This window comes from Globicephala melas, chromosome 3 (genome assembly GCF_963455315.2).
Source record: "Globicephala melas chromosome 3, mGloMel1.2, whole genome shotgun sequence".
NCBI classification, from domain to species: domain Eukaryota; kingdom Metazoa; phylum Chordata; class Mammalia; order Artiodactyla; family Delphinidae; genus Globicephala; species Globicephala melas.
Window position 1 is genome coordinate 124,451,842 of NC_083316.1, and position 22,614 is coordinate 124,474,455.

The 22,614-nt window shown below is 39.6% G+C and overlaps 1 protein-coding gene across 1 annotated transcript in view; it reads right to left on the bottom strand.

Moving 5' to 3' along the window:
• HTR4 (5-hydroxytryptamine receptor 4) overlaps window positions 1-22,614 on the bottom strand; it is a 215,071-nt gene that overhangs the window by 162,337 nt on the left and 30,120 nt on the right. Inside the window, exon 2 of the mRNA XM_060296416.2 lies at window positions 17,139-17,211. Coding sequence (XP_060152399.1) covers window positions 17,139-17,164 — 26 coding nt within the window. The 5' untranslated portion in view covers window positions 17,165-17,211. The remainder of the gene's footprint in view (window positions 1-17,138; window positions 17,212-22,614) is intronic.

Consider the following 22,614-nt stretch of genomic DNA (forward strand, 5'->3'; position numbering starts at 1 on the left):
ACCAGCACAATTGGATCCAGCTCTCTTAGTCGTCTTCTCTGGACTTTTGCTCTCTCTGAATCCTAAGAGCCACCTGATCCTTACGGCCTTGTCAATTTCACTGGAACCTATCACCTGGCATACCTATCTCTCAGTACGTGCCAACTACATCAAACTCCTGATCTAAACTCTGTCTGGTCCACCATGGTGATACAATAATTTTACATAATGATACAATTATACAAAAATTTGCAAAATGATACACTCTTACGTCAGTGAACAAAGGATTTCCTTCACAACTCAACCTCAAAGATCTCTGAGGTTAGTCTCCTTTAAGCAAGGATTTTGGCCCCTGTATTGAACATCTGCAATTTTAAGCTGTCAAGCATGCATCCCCTCTTCATTTGGTAAAAGAATTCCATTTTCCTTGGGGGAACCATCTTGCGGTTTGGGTGGGACTGAGCCTATTCTCTCCCATCTCATCTCCAGGGACAGCACAGAATCTAGGCCTTGCCAATTGCCATATTTAATTCCCCTAGACATTTCAACAGAAATATAATGCAAACCATAATGGTTTAGAGATGGTTACATGGATGTAAACTGATCCAATGGACTTAATTGTGGGACTCTGTTAGGAAGGAAGACCTTTGTATTATCCATATTAGAAGCTGACAGGTTGTAAGCCTAGAACTTAAAGGCATTGCTACATTGAAAGGCCCTGCTTTAAGAGGATGGCAGAGTCGAGAGAGAGAGAGAGAGACCAATTCCAAGGATCTTGTTTGAGACCCTGGTCCAGCAAGTTGCACTCCTGAACTTTTCAGTTTGGTGAGCTAATGAATTCTCATTGTTGCTTAAGCTACTTTGAATTGGCCTGAAACTGGAAGAATTCTGACTCACAGCACTCTTCCAATATTTAGCCACTACATGGATAATCTATATTTTTCCTGTATTTCAAAGGCAACTTCTCATGAAGGCTCCCCTGTTGATGTAAGCTCACCCTGAATTTTCCCTTTATTTTGTCCTTTTCAACAAATGGTCTGTAGGGCACATTTTCTTTATTAGAACCTGCCTTGGAAATCTGGTCCATCCATAATCAAGAGAATTCAAAGGTCACGTCAATATTTCATGCTGAGTTACTGACAATCCTCGACATCAAGTCATCCTTACTGCTCATTTGGGTTACATCCCAGCTCTGGGCTCTCGGTTTCAGTATGGAGCCTGAGACCCAGCTGCCAATTTGAATTCCAGCTTTGACTGGTATCCAAATGCACCCCTATGTTTCTGACTTCCTCTTGTAATAACCTCCCATACCCCAGTCACTTCAGCGTCAGAGGTCTCCCTCACCATTCCTCCCACTGGTCCCTAGTACATCTTGAGAAACTTCCTTAAGGACAATGATCTATATGATTTTAAATGGTCAACTTCCAGATTCCCCACTGCTGGGTAGGAATATTACCATTTGCTGGGTTTGCCTGATGCCAGCTGCTTGTTATAACATCACTTCATGGACTAACCATTCCATCATGTACCTGTTATGTTTCTTTGTAAACAACCCTATCCTGATGGATAATTTGTCTTTAGGTCTCCACCACTTCTCACCAGACTTCAGTTAACACTTCCACATATCCCAACCTAGAACAAATACCTAGTTACATCATGTCTCTCTACTTACATTTTAGCACCATATAACACCACTGTTACCATGCTGATATACTTATGATACTGTTGTGTGTACTTACTGCCCAATGTATAGTAAAAATAACACTGGACTCAGAATCAAAACACCTGGATTCTAATCTTGGTTCTGTCATATACCAGTGGTGTGACCTTAAGCACAAAAAATCTTTTTCATAACCTGTCAAATTTTCATTTCCTGGGTTTCCCTGGTGGCACAGTAGTTGGGAGTACACCTGCTGATGCAGGGGACGCGGGTTCGTGCCCCAGTCCGGGAGGATCCTGCATGCCACGGAGCGGCTGGGCCCATGAGCCATGGCCACTGGGTCTGCGTGTCCAGAGCCTGAACTCCACAACAGGAGAGGCCGCAGCAGTGAGGGGACCGCGTACCGCAAAAAAAAAAAAAAAAAAAAAAAATTCATTTCCTTTATCTGTAAGTTAGGGTAATAATACTTGCCCTATTTTGCTGGATGTTGTGAGAATTAGGTAACAATGGATGTGGACAGGACATGGAAGCAACCTAAATGTCCACCAACAGAAGAATGGATATACATGTGGTACATATATACAATGGAATATTACTCAGCCATAAAAAAGAATGAAATAATGCCATTTGCAGCAACATGGATGGACCTAGAGATTGTCATACTGAATGAAGTTAGTTAGAGAGAGAAAGATGAATATCATATGATATCACTTATATGTAGAATCTAAAAATAAATGGTACAAATGAACTTATTTACAAAACAGAAATAGAGTCATAGATGTAGAAAACAAACTTATGGCTACCAAGGGGAAAGGGGGAGAGGGGGATAAGTTGGGAAATTGGGATTAACACATACACACTACTGTATATAAAATAAGTAACTAGGGACTTCCCTGGTGGTCCAGTTGTTAAGACTCTGCACTTCCACTGCAGGGAGCATGGGTTCAATCCCTGGTCAGAGAACTAAGATCCCCCAAGCCATGTGGTGCAGCCAAAAAAAAAATGATAACTAATAAGGACCTATTGTATAGCAGAAGGAACTCTACTCAAGACTCTGTAATGACCTATATGGGCAGAGAATCTAACAAAGAGTAGATATATGTACACATATAACTGATTCACTTTGCTATACAGGAGAAACTAACACAACACTGTAAATCAACTATACTCCAATAAAAATTTTAAAATAAAGCACACTGTAAACTCTGAAATACCTTGTAAATAAACTATTAATATGAGGTCTTATCACTAGTCAGAACTGTTATCTCACACTTCTTTTCAACCACAAACACCCATACATATTGTAGATAGTTGGTGAACACTTGTCAAGTTTGTATGCAAGTATTCCTAAAAATCCATTTGTAAAACAAAAGAAAAATGTTTGACAATGAACTAAGTAAGGGGTTAGGGGAGATAAAAATATTGAGAAAAAAGAAGAGGATGAAAACGATGGGTTGTAAATGAGAGTAGAAGTGCCAAGCAGAGTAGAAATGCAAGAGAAAAAGAGAACTAGGGGAGACAGGGAGAGAGGGATGCAAGGTGACATGCCAGGAACACAATGTAGAAGAGGAAGACAGCAGGGAACAGGAAAAGGTGACAGAAGAGAAAAGGCATCAGTCATTCTTAAACTAGAGTTATCTGCTTGGGAAACCCAGGGACTGAGATGGAAATGGGCTCCTGGCTTTCAAGTAGATAGGAAAGAACTAGCCCCCTGAAGTTGTCTTAAGGAAAGCCGTCCAGCCCAGCAAACCTGTTCCCTGGAGGCAGATGCAGATGATGCCTGCTCTGTGGGAAGAGACAGGGGCAGCAACTGGACAAAGAAGTAGCATGTTAAACAACAGCACAGAAAATGAGAGAACGAGTAAAGGTGCAGAGGGCAAACTTAATAGTCTGTAAAATAAAACCTATTGCCAGACCTGACTATTAAAATATTACATAATTTGACAGTCTCACCATGGTTGCTTTTCTTCACTGAAATACATAATAATCTGGATTGAACTGATGATTAAGTCTAATTTAACCAATTATCTGGACATACTTAAAAAGAGGAGTGGAATTTTCAAGCAGAAGCAGGTATCTACTTTCTAGGACACCACAGTGGGAATTCTGATATGGGAGAGGCTTCAACTCTCTTAAGGTCTCTGAAGGACCATAATTATGCTAACATTCTAGGTCCCCACCCAATCTCAGTCTCCTCTGAATATGGGGAAAAAAAAAACCAGAAGCGATACAACTAATGGATTTCTTATTAGAGGTGAGGAAGAATTCCTGGAGAATGAGACAAAGAGAAACAGAAAGCCTATTGAAAAGGGCATAATCTCCTCTGATCACAGAGCACACGGGCTCCTCTCTCTGGGATGACACAGGCTTTCTTTCTCAGAGTTGGCCACCTGTATTGTTCCCCAGTGACACTGTTGATAAAGCACTTAGCATAGTATTTGGAACAAAGAAAGTATTAGGAGCTCAAAGTTGTGGTTCTAAATACAGTAGAAATAAGAGAATTAATAATAATAGTTGAAGTAGTAGCAGACGTAGAAGTAAATGAGTAATGGTGGTCTGAGAGCTTGGCATAATAATACCAGCATCAGTAATGCACCATCGTGGTACCGTGGTACAGAGGAAGCTGCAGTACAGGAGTCAGGAGACAGAGCTCAGGAGTCAGACCTCGTTAAGTTTGGATCCTTGACTCTACCATGTGTTAGCTGTATGAACTTGGGCAAGTTAATTAATCTTTCTATGTCTCAGTGTTACTACCTATAAAATGCAGATGATAAGATCACACCCTTCATAGAATTGTTATATAGAGTGAATGAAAAAGTAGTGATAAAGGGTTCAGCACAGCACCTACATTATTGAGTGCTCGATACCTGTTAGTGAGACACAGCAGGAATGGTGGTGGCAGCACTGCAGAAGAGTCCATCCCAGGCAAAGGACGCAAAATAAAGGGAGCACCAAACCTGTCACTAGAGGTCATGCTGCAAATCTGTAAACAGCCCCACCGGAGAGGCTTTCTCAACTTCAAATAGAGAACTGGTGTTCTTTCCATCCTCCTGTCTCCTCTCCAAATCTCATAGCCTCCGAATCCATAACTCCAAGTGAAATTTGGTGTATGGGGGGTGGGAGGAAGAGGTGGTGGCTGCTAATATCTACTGGGCACAAACCTGTCTATGACAGGCCTGGAGTGATGATGAGATCTTGTCTAAAGAGTTGTAAAGTGAAATATAAAGGCTTTCTCAATTTTAGTTAAATTCCTCCAACACTATAATATGCCAGACAGTGTGATAAATACTGGCCACATGAAATCCAGCAGAGGAGGTAGACATATTAAACAAATAACTACAATCAACTCTGACAATTACAAACAATTGATAATAGCAATTTGTATACAGAGATCTGGAGAGGTTGGGAAGGCTTGTGGGTCTGTAGAAGATAAGTTTGAATTCAAAGTGTGAATAGGAAGTTGACAAAAGACAGGGGATGGGCATGATTAATCATAAGCTATAGAAAGATGGCCAGTCATGTGACTTCTAAATGAACTGGAGGTGGGAGAGCCATAGTCAAGAAAGGAGTTTGGCGATGACGCCAATCGCTCAGAAAAGAAATGGTGAGGTCTAATGACAGAAATGACAGGAAGAGGAGGAGAGGGTTGCAGAGTCAAGGTTACATAATTCTAAATAAAACAGTCCTAAAATTAAGCTGGTGTAAAAAGGTTACTAGTTATTTTTTTTCCCACAGAGTAAAACCTCATCAGTTCAGCATAACTTGCATAGAAGCATGTCACAATTAATCAAATATGAATTACAAATTTTTTAAAAATATGACTAACTGCTTAGGGCTTTTTGACTAGATGAGATATTTTAAATACCTTTCTACTTTGCTACTTTTAATTAGCAGCATCAATGTTCCTGAAAACAATTAAAGTGGAGGTTCTTAGAAGCAAAGTTTTTTCTGAAGTAGATTGAATGTTTCTCTCTTCTGCTTTTGTTCCCACAAATGCGCTTCCCAGATTCCAAAGCTGATCTTTACTCAGAGCCAATTCCTCTTTCACTAGTATAAAAAAGTCATAACCCCAACCTCAGGCTGACTCACCAGAGAACTGGTCTGAGAGGCCTATAAAATCTCTCAACAAGCTAGAAGACTGGTTGGCTGGTACTTCTTCCTGTCAATTAGCAGTGTCAAACTGGATAGCCCATCAGTAACACAACCATAGAAAATAACACGTTTGTAGTTGCAAACAGAAATCTGCCAGATTTTTCTGATTCTCAGGATTCTTTGGGGCAACTCAGTTTGTTTTCAAAACTTCTGTCAGTGATGCAATGATAAAATTCAATCCCAGGACAAGCCACGAAAACATTCCCTTTTACAGAGGGAATTCTATCCTATCCTTTACTAAAGTACTACATTGGTTGAAATCCTTAATTAACATAGCCTGTCTAAAACTCACAGTAAATCAATGCACTATTTATTTTCCAAATACTTGTGCCTTTCTTACATCATAACCCCATGAGTCATAAATAATTTATTTACCATGAAAAATATTAGACTCAATTCCCACAATCACACTGACTAGAAATGAAATTACAAAGGAAATAATTTAGTATTTCCAGATGTACAGGAGGTGGCTTGCTTGCATAAGTTTTCTGAGGTTAGGAATTCAGTAGGGTCATAGTTGTAACTCTTACACACATCCTAATTGTGCAAAACTTCCTTATTACTTGCAAGTTAGAGAATGAAATAACCCCTGAAGTCTCAAGAAGGAAGAAGTTTCATATACAGGCAGTCTCTTTGATATTAATATTTAGAGAGCTACATTCATTTTTCTCTTGTCTAGAAGATAATTAGAGCTTTGGGGATCAATTTCTATTCCATTCGATCCATCATGCATCAGATGGGATCAGAATCTTTCCCCAAACATTTCCCCTCTGAGCCCCACACCAATTTAGCCAACTTTCTATTAGATGTTTATCACCAGAATGTCTCACAGTTTCCTCCATCTCCACCAGCTCCGAACTATGCTCTATTTCTTCAGACACCCTACTGCTCCATGGTCACCTTCAAAATGTCTTCCTCTTCTTTCTCATTCAATTGGTCACCTTCTACCATGAATTCTACTTCTTAAATTCCTCTAGAATCTGTGTCTTCTCCCTCTATCCCTACTCCCTCATTCCTAGTTCCGGTCCTTATCCACCATCCCTTGGACAAGTATAACAGTCGCCTGAGTCCCTGAGCCCGTAACTCCTGTCATCCACTGTAATTCAGCCTGTACTCAGAGTCATCCTCCCACAATATCTGACATGACTTTTCCCTCTTTTGTGCAGACTGGTCACATTTCTGAACCTTCCATATCTAGTTTTCTTCATTTACTATTACCAATATTTTTTGAATGCTGAGAAATTGTCTTTTATTCATATTTAAAAAGCAACTTCAGAGTTCTATACTATCTACACATACACTTTTTCTAGAATTCAACTTTTGACAGTTTGGATTGCAATAATTATACATAATGAACAATGTTGGCATTTGAGATAAGGTAAGGCTAAAAATGTCAGTTACACTGTTGACAGTGAGACCTTACAATAAATATGCATCTGTATCTGTTATGCAAAGGGCACGATAGTATGGAACATTCAAGGATGAGTACTTTGTATAATACTTTTTGCAAGCACTTAAATTAATAAAGCCATTATAAGCTCAGGAGCAAGTGAGTAGGCGGAAGAGAGTGGAAAAAAAAAAGATTATTCTTACAGTTCTTTAGAAATGGAAATAAGAACATTGCCTGAACATCATTACCTGACTGATCAAGTGGTAATCGCTTAGCAGATATTTACTTAGAAACCTGTTCCAATTCTTTAATTGAAAAAAGTTCTTTAATTCAGTACAACCCTATTTGCTAAATGATAATAAGACAAATTTCCAGGGAAAAAATAGCAGGTACTAAGTGTCATAATATGATCTATAAAATTAGAAATGATTCTTACCACTGTTTTCAAAATTTAAGTGATAAAATAAAAAGCCTTCAAGGGTGTGGTAGGTAGATCGAACTCCCTGACCAACTGGACGCTGTAGCTATGGAAGGTAATGTAATGGTTCTTTGCAGGCAACAGGATTCATTGTTTCTCTGGTAAACTGGAGAATGCCCAGCCTCCCCACAGGTGCTTAAGTCAATTTTTAAAAACTGAGACACCAGGGGTAAGGCAGGAATAAAGACGCAGACCTCCTAGAGAACGGACTTGAGGTTATGGGGAGGGGGAAGGGTGAGCTGTGACAGGGCGAGAAAGAGTCATGGACATATACACACTAACGAACGTAGTAAGGTAGATAGCTAGTGGGAAGCAGCCGCATGGCACAGGGATATTGGCTTGGTGCTTTGTGACAGCCTGGAGGGGTGGGATAGGGAGGGTGGGAGGGAGGGAGACGCAAGAGGGAAGACATATGGGAACATATGTTTATGTATGACTGATTCACTTTGTTATAAAGCAGAAACTAACACACCATTGTAAAGCAATTATACCCCAATAAAGATGTTAAAAAAAAAAAAAAAAAAAAAAAACTGAGACAGGCCAGAAAAACATATGTGCCAGGCCTTTAGTTTGGGAACCCAAGTCTAAAAATGTATAGAACAGATACTCTACAACACAGAAATTTTTGCACAAGCAAACTGAAACTTAGGTTCTGACATCAAACAAACTGGGTGAAAACACTGGTTTCACTTCTTACTAGAAATGTGACTCTGGATGATGGCACTTATCTCAATCAGAAAGGGTAGAAGCCTAAAAACTACATTTTCCATACTTCCTTGCCAGCTAGCTTCTGGTTATGTTCTCCATAGGAGGTTCAGAATGGGAAACTGGACTTTGAGAAGGAAAAAGAACCTTTTTCTCCAATATCTGGAGGTGCCATTAGCAGTGAGAGCAGCAGCAAATGATGATTCCTTAAGCAACAGATGTGATGGGAGCAGGGCTTGCAGCGGATCCGTGAAGCTTCATGACCTCTGGTTAACATCCCCTTCTTCTTGCCCTTCCAGGGAGCTTTGTGACCAATGCCCTGCATTAAACCTCCTTTTCTTGAAATTTATTAAACAGCCTCTATTTTCCCAACTGGACACTGATAAATATAGAAGCAGAAAGAAACAAGTCAGAGGTGTTTTCCTCTAAACAAAGATCTTCAATCTAGGGATGCATTGCATATAATGGAGAGCTGTCTTTATTGAATAGAACACAAGACTAAGAGTCAAAGAGTCACAGGATTGAACCCTAGATCCTCCAATTCCCAAAAAGGAATGGATCCACATTCATGGAAGCTGCAGAGTAAAGAGAAAACAGTGCTGAATAGAGAGCACAGAAGAGCCGTGGTCTCATCCCAATTATGCCCCTTGTTTCTATCACCTCTGGGAGCCTCAGTTTCCTCAACAGAGAATGGGCACAATCCGGGACAAATAGTCAAAAAAAGTTAACAACTGATTAATAAGGTCAGCCAATTAAATGGACACCAAATTTAAGCAATCAAGAAACTTACAGAGTAGTTAATTATCAGTCCTAGGGGTAATAAAGCCAATATCTCATGGTTACTGTGAGCACTAAAGACAACACTTACCATTTGTTCGATCCATGTATGTGTGAGATACTATGCTAAGAGTATTACCTACATTATAATCCTTACAAAAAAACATTTTCAGATGCCAAAACTAAAGGCTCTGAAAATGAAATAATTAGTTCAAGGTCATATAGCTAGTAAATGAGAAAGCCAAGACTTGAACCCACACAATTTTGTTTCCCAAAATCCCACTCTTCCAGCTTCCTGTGATGCTGCCAGTTGAAATCACTGTGATATATGTAATTCAGAAGCTGTGTAGTGTGACATCACGTAGAGCAGTGGTTCCCAACCTTTTTGGCAACAGGGACCGGTTTCACGGAAGACAATTTTTCCACAGAGGCGGGGGGTGGGGGGTGGGGGGGTATGCTTCAGGTGGTAATGTCAGTGATGGGGAGTGGCAGATGAAGCTTCGCTTGCTTGCCCTGGGCCGCCCGGTTCCTAGCAGGCCGTGGACCGCTATCGGTCCAAGGCCCGGGGGTTGGGGACCCCCTGATGTAGAGGACTGCTAGCTTTGTGCCACAACCAGCGAATTTCACCCATTGCAAGAGACCATTGTTTTAGGAACATAAATGTCACCCTCTCCCTTAAGGTCCCCTGTGACCCCATGAGGAACAGGGGTTTCCACTACAGGGTAGGTTCCAGTTCATAGTCACTATGCTCATGATCTAATTAGAAGACTAACTGAATAATCACCATTGTATCAGTCAAGCAATAAAGTTGAGTATGATTCTTATTTACATTTCTAAAGCAACATAAAAATAACCCATTTTAAATGGTACCCACTCACTTTCTCCTTATATGCTAATACATGTCACAATTTCAAAGCCTGAAGAGAGATTTCCTGCAAAACGTTTCACTGACTTAAAGTTGCACATGTTCACAGTTGCAACTGCCAGGTTACAAACATGAATTAACTCTGCTTCCAAATCAATTACATATTGGTAAGTCTTTAGGGCTGACAACTTGCACACATTGATTTTAAACTCTAGGGAGTTATTTCAAGGCTTTAGAATATTTAGCATTAAAAATTCCAACTTCATCCTGAGACTTCAGTGAAATATAAGTATTGTCACCAGTACTAATAATCAAACCAGAAATCAACTCCCTTATTTTAAAAATTGTTCTTTTTTCTCTTTGCTAAAATTGGATTTCAATTAATTCTCATAGGCACATCGATTTACAATTAATTTTATTTCTTGATTTGAAGTAATGAATTGCAAATTAGTGCCATGACAGAATTAAAGCAACTGGGTAATTACAGTTGACCTTTGAACAACTTGGGGTTTAAGGGCACAAACCCTCTGAGCAGTTGAAAAATCTGTGTATAACTTATACTTGGCCCTCAGTACCCATAGTTCCACATCCATGGATTCAACCAATCTCGGACCATGCAGTACTGTAGCATTTACTTTTGAAAAAAGTCTGCATGTAAGTGGACCCAAGCAGTTCAAACCCATGTTGTTCAAAGTTTAACTGTAACTCGAAGCCAGATACTCTTCTTTGTTACGGCTTTTAATTAATGTTGTGATGTGTGTACAGTAGGTGGTTGTACTTACATCGTGTATGTATTTTATATTTTAGAGTATTCAGCTTTTGGCATTTATTCAGATTTTTTGTGCTTTATACAAAAGCTTGCCATCTTGATCTTCTGTTCAATGATTACTGGCTCCCCAGCACATGGCATCAAGCCCTACCAAAGAAGGAAGAAAGATTCTCCCTTGGAAAAAAGGTTTCTTCTTGGATTCCTTTCTCCCTATCTTTCTTCCTTCTTTCCTTAAAGTGGCTTATAAAAATAAACAATATAAGATGCAGTTAAGAAAGCAAACAAAGTAAGATGAAGTGACAAAAAGGGCTGGAAAAATAAAATAAGGGCATGTTACAGCCATAATAAGTGCCTGGAGATCTTCTATAGTTGCCAGTGGTAGTTATAAATTTGGTTCTGACTTTGCTAGAAACCGTAGCAAAAGGAGGGAAATGCTACCATTTATATGATTAATCATTCCTATATGATGCTTTTTTGGTTGCTAGTGAGAAACATTAATGAGAAAGCACAACAGTTTTTCTGTAGAGGAGAAACAGTATTAAACCAAGGTATTCTTACTAAAGAGAGGCAGTGCAGCAGGAAAGTGTACTGGGGCAGGGCGCTGAGTCAAGGCTAGGAAGAAGCCACAGCTAAAAAGAATCAAGATTAAAAAATAAACTTTCTCTCCACTCAAAGTCTGAGGTATTTATCTTGAGAAATCTTCAAAGAACAACTGTGTGTATATTTGGACTTTTCCTCCCCTTACATCTTCTGCCTGAACCCTGTACTTTCTGGAACTAGAAATTGATAGAAAAAAAAAAATTCTTAGAAAGCAGAAACTGTATAAGTGTAATAAACAGCAGGAAGAAAAGAACGGAGACCTGGGTGGCCTTTAGGGATCACACTTGAGCTGAGGAAAACCACATGTCAGTGGGAAGAATCTGGTAGTTAAAACAGAAGGCATGGGTTATCTCTGAAGTCAGGCAGTGTTTCAGGGCTGCATTAAGCAGCCTCAGGGGCTTGGGGATAGCACTGGGGTAAGGTACCACCAGGCTCGCTGCCCAAACACAGGCCAATGATATCCTCAAAGAGTATCTGCTACAAAATCACTGAAGCCACTGTTTCCATTTTCCTTTCTTCAACCCTTCAAAAAGAATGCAGCTGTCTCCTCTAGAGCCCCAACAAGAAGCAAACAGACCAAAAACTGACATCAGGTGGGTGTCAGACTGCCTGGAAAGGGGTGACTGCTAAGTTTGTGAGACACTACGGTATTTACCAAGGGACAGGACTCATCAGGAACTTGCCGCTCCAACCAGGGCCTGATTCACTGCTAGCTTTTCATCCTGAGTCAATCCATCCTATATCGACTGTTCTCTGCAGTGAAAGCTCTTAAGGGAAATAATGCTTGTAATGCTTCTCCTATTTCTAAAATCCAAACCTAGCATTTTTTTTTTTTTTTTTTTTTTTTTTTAGTCCTCCCTTATAGTTAGTTCACAGAGAATACAGCTCATTGTATAGCCCACTATTTGGGTTCTTTTGTCATTGTATTACATGCTATTTGTGCAACTGTCTTCTAGCTTGAGATCCTTAAGAACAGGCACTTATGTTAACTCTTCCTCGCACATCGTTTAGGTGCTTAACTAATTATATCAAACTAATGAAGGAACCCTCACATATTTTTATTTACCAATGGAGCAGCATTATTGAAATACCATAAATAAATCCAACCGCTACAAAACGAATGGAGCTGGACATTAACATATTTTGGCTACCAAGCCTCAATTCCCCCTTCCTAAAAAGCATCAATTACTTTGGAGGATTTAACTTTCCTCCACTGCATGTCATCTTGAGTGATACCTGCCTCCCATTATGAAATGGACTTAGCCTGGTCAATCAGATGTCTGACTCTGACTCTTGAGTAGCATATAGAAAGGGGAAATGGTTGGACATTATCCATGACACAGAAATGTACTGACCACTTCTTCCCATGGTTGGCCACTGTTCCACTTCCTAGCTCTACTAGAATTCTCGAAGCTCTTGTTTATTTACAAACCTGGTCCCCCAGAATTTTCACCTTAATTCTTTGAACATATACATTGTAGCTTCCCAAAAATTACCTTTGAATATGTTAGCAAGTTAGTTTCTTTCTTTCTTTCTTTTTTATAAATTTATTTATTTATTTATGGCTGGGTTGGGTCTTCATTGCTATGTCCGGGCTTTCTCTAGGTGCGGCGAGCAGGAGCTACTCTTCATTGTGGTGTGGGCTTCTCATTGCGGTGGCTTCTCTTGTGGCAGGGCATGGGCTCTAGGTGCACAGGCTTCAGTAGTTGTGGCATGCAGGCTAAGTAGTTGTGGCTCGCAGGCTCTAGAGCGCAGGCTCAGTAGTTGTGGGTGCACAGGCTTAGCTGCTCTGTGGCATGTGGGATCTTCCTAGACCAGGGCTCGAACCATGTCCCCTGCATTGGCAGGCGGATTCTTAACCACTGTGCCACCAGGGAAACCCAGCAAGTTAGTTTCTGATGTTTATAGTCAATAACACTGGTAGATATACAATAGCAAGGATCATGGTGAAATAGCAAACTCAATTAAATGAAACCAAACAAACCAAAAATTAAGTAACCAGTATGACCTGACAAAATACTTAAATGCTAGACATTTTATTTAGCCCTAAGTGTCAACTAGGACTTCTCTGTTCCTTGATATGTGGGGAAAATTGGCTGGAGACTCTCAATTCTATAGCCCGCAGAAATCTTTCTCTCAGATTTCAGATTCACACTCATCCTATGCCTTTGGGTTGCTCATTCTCACACATGCATTCTCTCTTCCAAACTACGTTTACCCAGACAGGAATGTCAGGCATCTCACCAATTTACACATGCGCGTGTGCGCGCGCGCACACACACACACACACTCATATAAAATATCTGTAGTATAGTAGGAGGCAGTGTGGTTTTATGACCTTGAGCAGTTTACTTAACCTCTTCGTACCTTAATTATCACACATTGTAAAATGGGGATAATAATGATGTGCCTCAGAGGATTGTTTTAAAAATTAGAAGGATAATACACGTTAAGTTTATAGCTCATGATGACCTCACACATAGTAAACATTCCACACTCTTTTCCTAGCCAAGGTAGAAAATTTTGCTGAAGAACTCAGTGTTGGGAGAGGTCAGCACACATCATGCATTTTTAAACAAACAAACAAAAAGATGCAACCTAACTCCTCTCAACGTCTTACAGCCACCACGCAGCTAGATATCCCACCTTCTGCTAAGCAGGATCCAGACTCTCCTTCTCTGAATCTTCTCTCTTCCTACCTTCTCCCTCCTCTGGTCACTCAATTTCCTGTCTTCAGAGCAAGTTAAAAAATTCCTCTCCTGTGGCAGGGACCCAGACCCTTTGGCTTTCACTCTATACAGGCACTTTACCAAGTGAAGACATTTCCTTACCAAAAAAAAATTTCTGGTTCCTATTCTTCAAATGATAAAATTTACTCTACCTAGTTACTCCTAGAACATGGGTTTCTGGACCCTAGTCATCTGCATAGTACCCTTGTGATTTTTTTCACATTCATTTATTAATGAATATTTTTAAAGTACATATTATTTTTCTTTTTTTCCAGCATTATGGAGATATAATTGACTTACAGCACTGTATAAGTTTAAGGTGTACAGCATAATGAGCTGACTTACATATATCATGAAATGAGTACCACAATAAGTTTAGTGAACATCCATGATCTCATACAGATACATAATTAAAGAAATAGAAAAAAAATACTTTTTCTTGCAATGAGAGCTCTTAGGATTTACTCTCTTAACAAGGATGAAGGCAGGTAAAAGATGCAAACGCCTAAGTACAACGTGATAAATATAATTAACACTGCTGTATAGGGACTTCCCTGGTGGCACAGTGGTTAAGAATCCGCCTGCCAATGCAGGGGACATGGGTTCGAGCCCTGGTCTGGGAAGATCCCACATGCCACAGAGCAACTAAGCCTGTGCACCACAACTGCTGAGCCTGCGCTCTAGGACCCACGTGCTGCAACTACTGAGCCTACGTGCTGCAACTACTGAAGCCCGCGTACCTAGAGCCCGTGCTCCGCAACAAGAGAAGCCACCAAAATGAGAAGCGCACGCACTGCAACAAAGAGTAGCCCCCGGGCTTCCCTGGTGGCACAGTGGTTGAGAGTCCGCCTGCCGATGCAGGGGACACAGGTTCATGCCCCGGTCCGGGAAGATCCCACATGCCACGGAGCGGCTGGGCCCGTGAGTCATGGCTGCTGAGCCTGCGTGTCCGGAGTCTGTGCCCCGCAACGGGAGAGGCCGCAACATTGAGAGGCACGTGTACCGCAAAAAAAAAAAAAAAAAAAGAGTAGCCCCCGCTCGTCACAACTAGAGAAAGCCCACGTGCAGCAACAAAAACCCAAAATGGCCAATAATAATAATGATAAAACACTGCTAATAATTTTTTCTTTAAGTAAAACTTACTTTCAAATTTTAAGTAAATGTATTTTAAAAGAAAACTCTATTTCACTACTATCAGTGGCAAAATAGTATTACCACCATAAGGTTACCTTAAAATAAATATTTTTTTAAAAATAAAACAGATATTCATGTACCACCTAAAATCATCATGCATTACTACTGATCCATGCATCACGATTTGGTAAATAAAGGTCCTTTACTATGGACACCCAGAGGGTGGGCTGAGAAGGAAATGGCTGGAAAGTCTGTGGCACTTGCATGTTACTAATATTGTGGGTAGAGATGGGGAGTAGGTGAGGATGAGCATACGTTGACAGGATCAGGTTAGAAATCAAACAGAGAGGATAGTCCAGAGACAAGATTCGGAGGGGTGATATCATCTTGTAGCCTGCATTGCAGATCTACAGCACCCAGGAGAATGGCTAATGTTCATTTAATTGAATTGTATTCTGCTATTAGAATCCAATGCTGCTATAAATAAACGTTGAAAAGCTGGAAATGTTAGGGATCATACTACCTGAATCATCCAGAAAGAAGTACTGATTTTAACCAACTGATCCAGTTTAATACAATGTCTGAAACTTAAAATAATTTGATAAACTTATCACCATTGACACTGCTCACTTTGGCCTTTTAATTAATAAAAATAAAATGGAGACTCTCTAGATTCCACTTTGCTTTCTCCGTGCAAATAATGCCACAAATTTTCAGAGGAAAATTAAGTATGTGGTACTAGCCTAAAAATCTCTGTTAAAGTCCTAAGACTGCACCAAGTCAGTGTGTTTGGTAAATATCAAAGTCCACGATGCTTCCACTGGGAGTGTAAAATGTTTTACTGCTGAATATAGAGTCTCTGTGCATACCTAAGTGTACTAGAACATCACCCTATTTGAAATATATGTACAATTACTGGCTGATCAATAACTCTTTATTAAATACCCACCATGTGCCAGGGATTATTCATGAGACATATTCTATCTTTAAGGAACCCCTGCATTGGGGTGATAGTACATCTTTGCAGCTCCAGTCACATTACACTCGAGTTTCTGTGTGAGTTTCTGTCAAGATATTTGACAGCTCCATTTTGTCACAGCGTTCTCCTACATCAAACACAGAGGCATAGTGCCCCTGACCTATACCTGAAATGTGCTTTCCTACAGATCTCAAATGAAAGAAAAACTGCTCCTGTGATTGCACCAAGAATGTATTTTTTGAGCATGTCTTCCAGCTACTGATATCGATGATATCTTCAGCCTCAAATGCCAATTCATAATATTTAAGCCTTATTGAATACAATTTTCTCCACAATATTTGGTTGTACCGAATAAAATGCAGCAAGCTTTTAAAGAAAAAAAAAATCCCTAGAAGCCATCCTATTATTTGATCTCCAAGGGTTGCAGGAAATTACAGAAAAACAAAACAAAAATCATTTAGCTTTATGTAACTATACCATGCAACCATCATGTCACATAATCTAATGACCTGGTTGATAAAAGAAGTGGCAAACTAGCACTTGTCACAAAAAGCTATTTAAACATATATCTAAAGTTTAGATGTACAGATAAATATTCTTAAGCTATTTTTACCCCCATTTAAATACATCTTCTTTCTTCCTATTACAGAGATGAATATCTATTTTCATGGAGGAGCATCTCCCGTAATGCAGACTTTTAGTATAGGCATCTGGAATCATTTATAGCCATATTATATTTATCATTTAAGCAGAAATGAAAAAACATTAATAATCAAACAGTACCACACTCACAATTATATAAGAAATATTGAAGAAAATCCATCTATTAGCTTTGTAACTCTACTACAACAGACTTTTCAGAGACCTTAGAGTTCAAATTACCACAATTTACAGCACAATATATACAGAAATGTAACATACCTCACATTAGCATCAAGTTCGTCCATTACAGGAAATAGGCATGGGTGAGTTGGATTTCAGTGTGCACAGGGTACTATAATGGGGAAATAAAAAAGAGATTAGACAAAAATGTAATGTAGGAAAATAAAAGTCGTGAAGGGAACAAATGCCAAATAATCATTGCTTCCTAATTATTAGGACTTTTGTAGCATGTCAGAAAAGTATTTAATAAATAACACTACAGCAAAAAGCTATTGGCATACTGAGGTATGGCACAGCTGAGTACTGCAAAAAGTTTCTTTACATTTGACTAATCTCTTACAGATTAAAACGTAGAAGTATTTCTTTTTACTCCATGTTTAATCTTTATTTTTTGCTCTTCCCAGATACATAGCTTGTTTATATGATCTGCATTAGGACGCTAGTTGGTGAAAACAGGTAACTGCATTGTTATGATTAAAATAGTACACTGCCTAAAATGGTCAGCCATCTTGTTTCCTATGAGGATTTTTCAGATTGTTTTTTTAAAAAACCCTTTTTGAGGATGGATAAATCTCTGAGAATCTAGTAAACTCCTGAGAACCCTCTTCCTAGAAAAAAAAATAGATGTGCATGTACATACATACACACTTTCTGGGGAGCCCATAATTCCTTGAGGCCCCTCCATGAACCCCAGGCTAAGAACTCACAATTGAAGAGGAATCAACTTTCAAACTACTGTAAGTTCCTCTAGCATAGACCCTCAGAAGACCTTATACCCTTTAATGGATGGACACTCACTGATCTCCACCAAGTCAGCTCTCTGAACTGGCTGTGTAGTTTCAGTTTTCAGAAGAATTCCTATATTTTTCACCACATTTGTTCTAAAACATGGTGAACCAGAGAATGTAGGGGTGGATCTCAGTCTGTTTCCTTTGGGGTTACCCTAAGCAAAACCCTTTCTCCTTCTAACTTCATCCTCTACTTCTCAATAAACAGAAGGGATTGGAAGAGATGATCTCTGGGTTTACTTCTAGCTCTGACATTCTATAATTCCATCTGCTGGTTTTCCAATAAAATTTTACAGGGAAGAAACTGTAAATCTGTTTATCTACATAAAACCATGAAACTCAGCCTGGGCCCTTGGATTCCTTGGTCAGGGTGAACCAAACATAATATGCCTGGCAGCCAGGAAAAGAATGGCAGGCCACCAGAGCTGGAAAGGACATGGATTTCTCTGTGTTTTTCAAAGTTTATTCTTTAAAGCCTCTAAGATTAACAAGGGCTCCCAAGGGCACTTCTGGGTTTGTGACAGGTATGAGGAAGGCTCAGCCTACAGGACTCAATCCCCTACTCTGATCTCAAGCAAAGCACTTCTGTCTACTTCTATCTCTTTTACATTTTGAATCTGGAATAATCTTTTATTTGAAGTACATAAGTACAAAGCCCTAACTACTGAAGCGGCAGGGTTCCATCCTTTGTACTCCTCTATCTAAAATCATTCCTGAAGTGAGATGATGCGTGTGCACATCTATTTTTTTTCTAGGCAGATGATGATCAAGAGTTTACTAGATTCTCAAAGGGATACGATTACCCACCCTCAAAAACGGTTTAAAAAAACTGAAAATACTCATACTATTTTAATCATAACAATACAGTTACCTATTTTCACTAGCTAGTGTCCTAATACAGATTGTATAAATAACCTATGTTTCTGGAAGGAGCAAAAAATAACAGATTAACATCCATTCCCATTGCTTAAAAGTCTGTTCACTAGAGATTTCCAAAGTTATAAAGTCTAGGCCTTTCCCACACTCATATCACCTACCTGACATCTCAACTTGTATGATTAAAAAGCATTTCAAACTAAACCCTTCATTTCCCACTCCAGCACAAAAACCTACTCCTCCCCTAGTATTCTCCATCTCAGTAAATGGCTCCACTATTTATCCAGTCGCACAGATAAAACACATTTTTTCACACCCTACAATCAAACTATCAGCAAACTCACTCCCTCTGCTTTGAAAATGATTCCTCAATCTGACTTATTTTCATTACCTCCAAAACCAGCACTGGTCCAAGCCACCATCTCCTTTCCCAACTGGTGTCCTAACTACTCTCCTAACTTTCCTAACTGGTCTCCTGCTAGCTCCACTATCATCTCTTCTCCCCAGGTAGCCAGAATATTTTTTAAATGGAAGTCAGATCATTTCTTGCCTATATAAAATTCTAGTGGTTTTCTGTCATGCTTAAAATAAAATCCAAACTCCTTATCATGATCTGGTCCCAGCTCCTCTCCAACTCAACGTTAGCCATGCCCCACCCCCTCACCACCTTTGAACTCTTTGGTTTTGTGTCTTTCCTTGACCATCACAGTAGGCTCTCACCTCAGAGCCTTTTCACTTGTTTCCTCTCCCTGGAATGCTACCATGTAAATCACTCCCTTACTTCCTTAGGGACACAGGAAATAAGGCTGTCACTTCCCTGACCATCTAAATAAAATTTCAGACCTCATTTTCTGAAAGTTTCCGTCCTCTGTATCCACTCTATTTTTTTCTTCTTCGTACACACCTTATATATACGCCATTGCTTCTTTAGTAGTGATCTATCTCTCTTACTAAAATATAAGTTTCCAGAGGGCATAGTTATATCTTGATCACTATTATAACCTCAGTGCCTAGAAAAATGCCTAAAGTATTCTCTTCATAGATATTTCTTGAGTCAACTAAGTAGTTAATTCGTTTTGCAAATGAGGAAACTGAGGTTTGAGAGCTTGTGACTTTCCTTCTGGGAGGTAGTATATGAACCACTCCAGAATAAATACTGTAATTTTTAAAAGTATCAAAAACCAGTTCATCTTATTTATTTACTCTTTACTAAGTATTAACAAGTGCCAAATCCTGTCCTTTTCGTTCTCCTCCAACCTCTGAGACTTTATGTCTATTGTTAGATGAAAAGACTAAGGGTCAAAGAGGTTAACTGACTTGCCAAAGTCACACAGCTAGCACTTAACCAAACTGAGAATTCAATCCAGGGTTGTGAATTCTGAAACTCAAGCTTTATCTTGCATAGCTTTTGTCATCCTATCACACTTCCTCCCACTGTTAACAAGGGAAACTCCTCATGAAACTGAATATTTGCTTTAATTTTCTGCTGACCATTTATTTCCTCTTTCTCTGAGAACAGTGCCTTGATTTTCCTTTGTGGAATGCCTCCCCTGCCTCAATCCCACTGATGAGCACATGACCAGGACTGGCCAATCAGAATAGTCCATTCTCTAGCCACAAGGATTCATTAACTCACCAGCTAGACTGTAAAGCCAGCCCTGGGATTTTTGCTAGAAAGAGCCTGTCTTTCCCCTGCTGTAGCTAAACTGATAGACTTTCAATTTAAAGCTGCTGGTGGCCATCAGTGCCACTTTGTGGGGAGAGCTTTTCTGAAAACGAAGCTAACATCCAAAGGAAAACAGAGTTGCAACACTGAGAATGCCGAGTCCTGATGAGATAATTTGAGGCTTAAGGTCTAGCAGTGTCTTAAGACAGTTTTATACTTAAACTTCCCAATTATATTGAGCCAAAAAATTCTCTTTTTTCCTCTGTAAGCCAATCTGAGTTGGGTTCCAACCATTATTTGAAACAAACAAAAAAATCCTTAGTTATATACAAGAAAATCCACATTGTATTTGTATACAGATGAGAAGGAAGAAAAGCTGGAAGTAAGGAAAACAGTTAAAAGCTAGCTAAAGTTCATTCATTGAAACTGCATTTGAAAATGTTACAACATGGGGAAAATCATATATTCATAGCAATGTACATTGTTATATTTTGATCATGGAAACTCAATGAGCAAATTTAAAATGACTGCCATTTAACAAGCCAGTGAGAACATGCATTTTGTTAGAGATAAAGGAACAGTAACAAAAGAGAAGCTGGTGATTAGTACTTATCCTGAATTGATTCATTGATTATAGTCTGCTATTTTCTGCCGTGCTCACCAGGGATATCTAATCTGAGCTGTGATTATAGGGACACCACTTGCTGGGAAGACTGCTCAGAGTGACAGATGTGTGCAAGGAACCATGCTTTTATGTTGCATACTTATATTTCTGACTCCTTAACAAAATACTACCCAGTTAATTAAAAGTACAATCAACTGAGAGCATCTCCCATGCTCAGATATAAGCTATATAATATCCCTTTTGAAAGTTCTAATTTGAAATTCAATTAGACCTCGTGTGCATATGGTACACGTGCATGTGTATGTGTGTGTTTTAATGATAGTCATGCTGTATCCTTATCTCCTTCAGAGAAACACTCCTAGATCATCATAATCAGAAAAAAAGCACAGCAAGTCCTGGGAAAGGGGTGGAAGAGGGAGCCAAATAAACCCTTCTACCATGTGAGGTACAAATGAAGGTCTCAGTATTATCTCAGCAATAGGACATCAGGTCACTAATTACTCAAAACACTTTATCTGTCACAAAAGTAAAGCAACATACAACTCCATCAGATTCCTTGGAGCTTCTTTTCCTTGTTGGATACATTGAGACTGATCTTTCCTCAAAATGGGAGGAGAAGGAGGAGGAAGAGGTGAAATTCTTTATGCCACCAAATGCTGATTCCAACCCTTAGTTTTCTGGCTTACAAATTTTAAAAAACTAAAGGGCAAACCCCGAAGGTAAGCACACCCCATCTTTACCCTTGTTCTTTTACTCAGAATACTCTGAAAGATTGCTGTGGAACAGCTGTTAATGGTTAACAGAAGGTGTGTAGTTGCATCTCTATTATGAGAAGTGTGAGCACAGGGCTCACCTGTAAATAGTCCCCACCTATTGGAGTGAAATATTGATGTAGTTTGGTACAGTGCCAACACCTGCCAACTTGGAGCTATGTCATAACCTCAGTTTGCTTTGCTGCACTTCGGTTTTTTTCCTTTGGTTTTGGCCGCATGGGCGGATATTCATGCATAACTGTGCATGGATTGACCACGTTTCTTTATAGAGTATGCCTACATGGGTTAAATTTCTACATCAAAGGGCATATTCCAATACCTTTGTTTTGGACAAGTGTCAGGAATAAGTAAAACATTATTTATCTTAATTGCCAAATTGAGGGTGGGAGCTTGGCACAATGGAAGGAACACTGGACCAGGAGTCACTTAGCTTGACCCGCTACTAACTCACTGTTCCTATTCTTAAGCAAGTCTGTTCATCAGTCTAGGTCTGAACTGTCCCAACTGTAGAATCAACTAGGCCAGAGAGTACTGGACAGGGTGAACAAAGGGAGAAATTTCAAGGAATTAGAACTTCTCGGAAGTTAAAGGAAATTTTGAAAAGGTGAGTTGCTTGTCATTAGAGGCATTTAGGCAGCTTGTGGGTAATTATTTAAGGATGTCTAAACAAGAAATGTGATTCTGGTGACTGATAAGGTTTCTTCCAATGCTAAAACTGTAGGACCGTGATAGTCTGTGTTAGTTCTGCTCAAATCCCCAGCAAAAGACCAAGTGTTTTGAATGATTT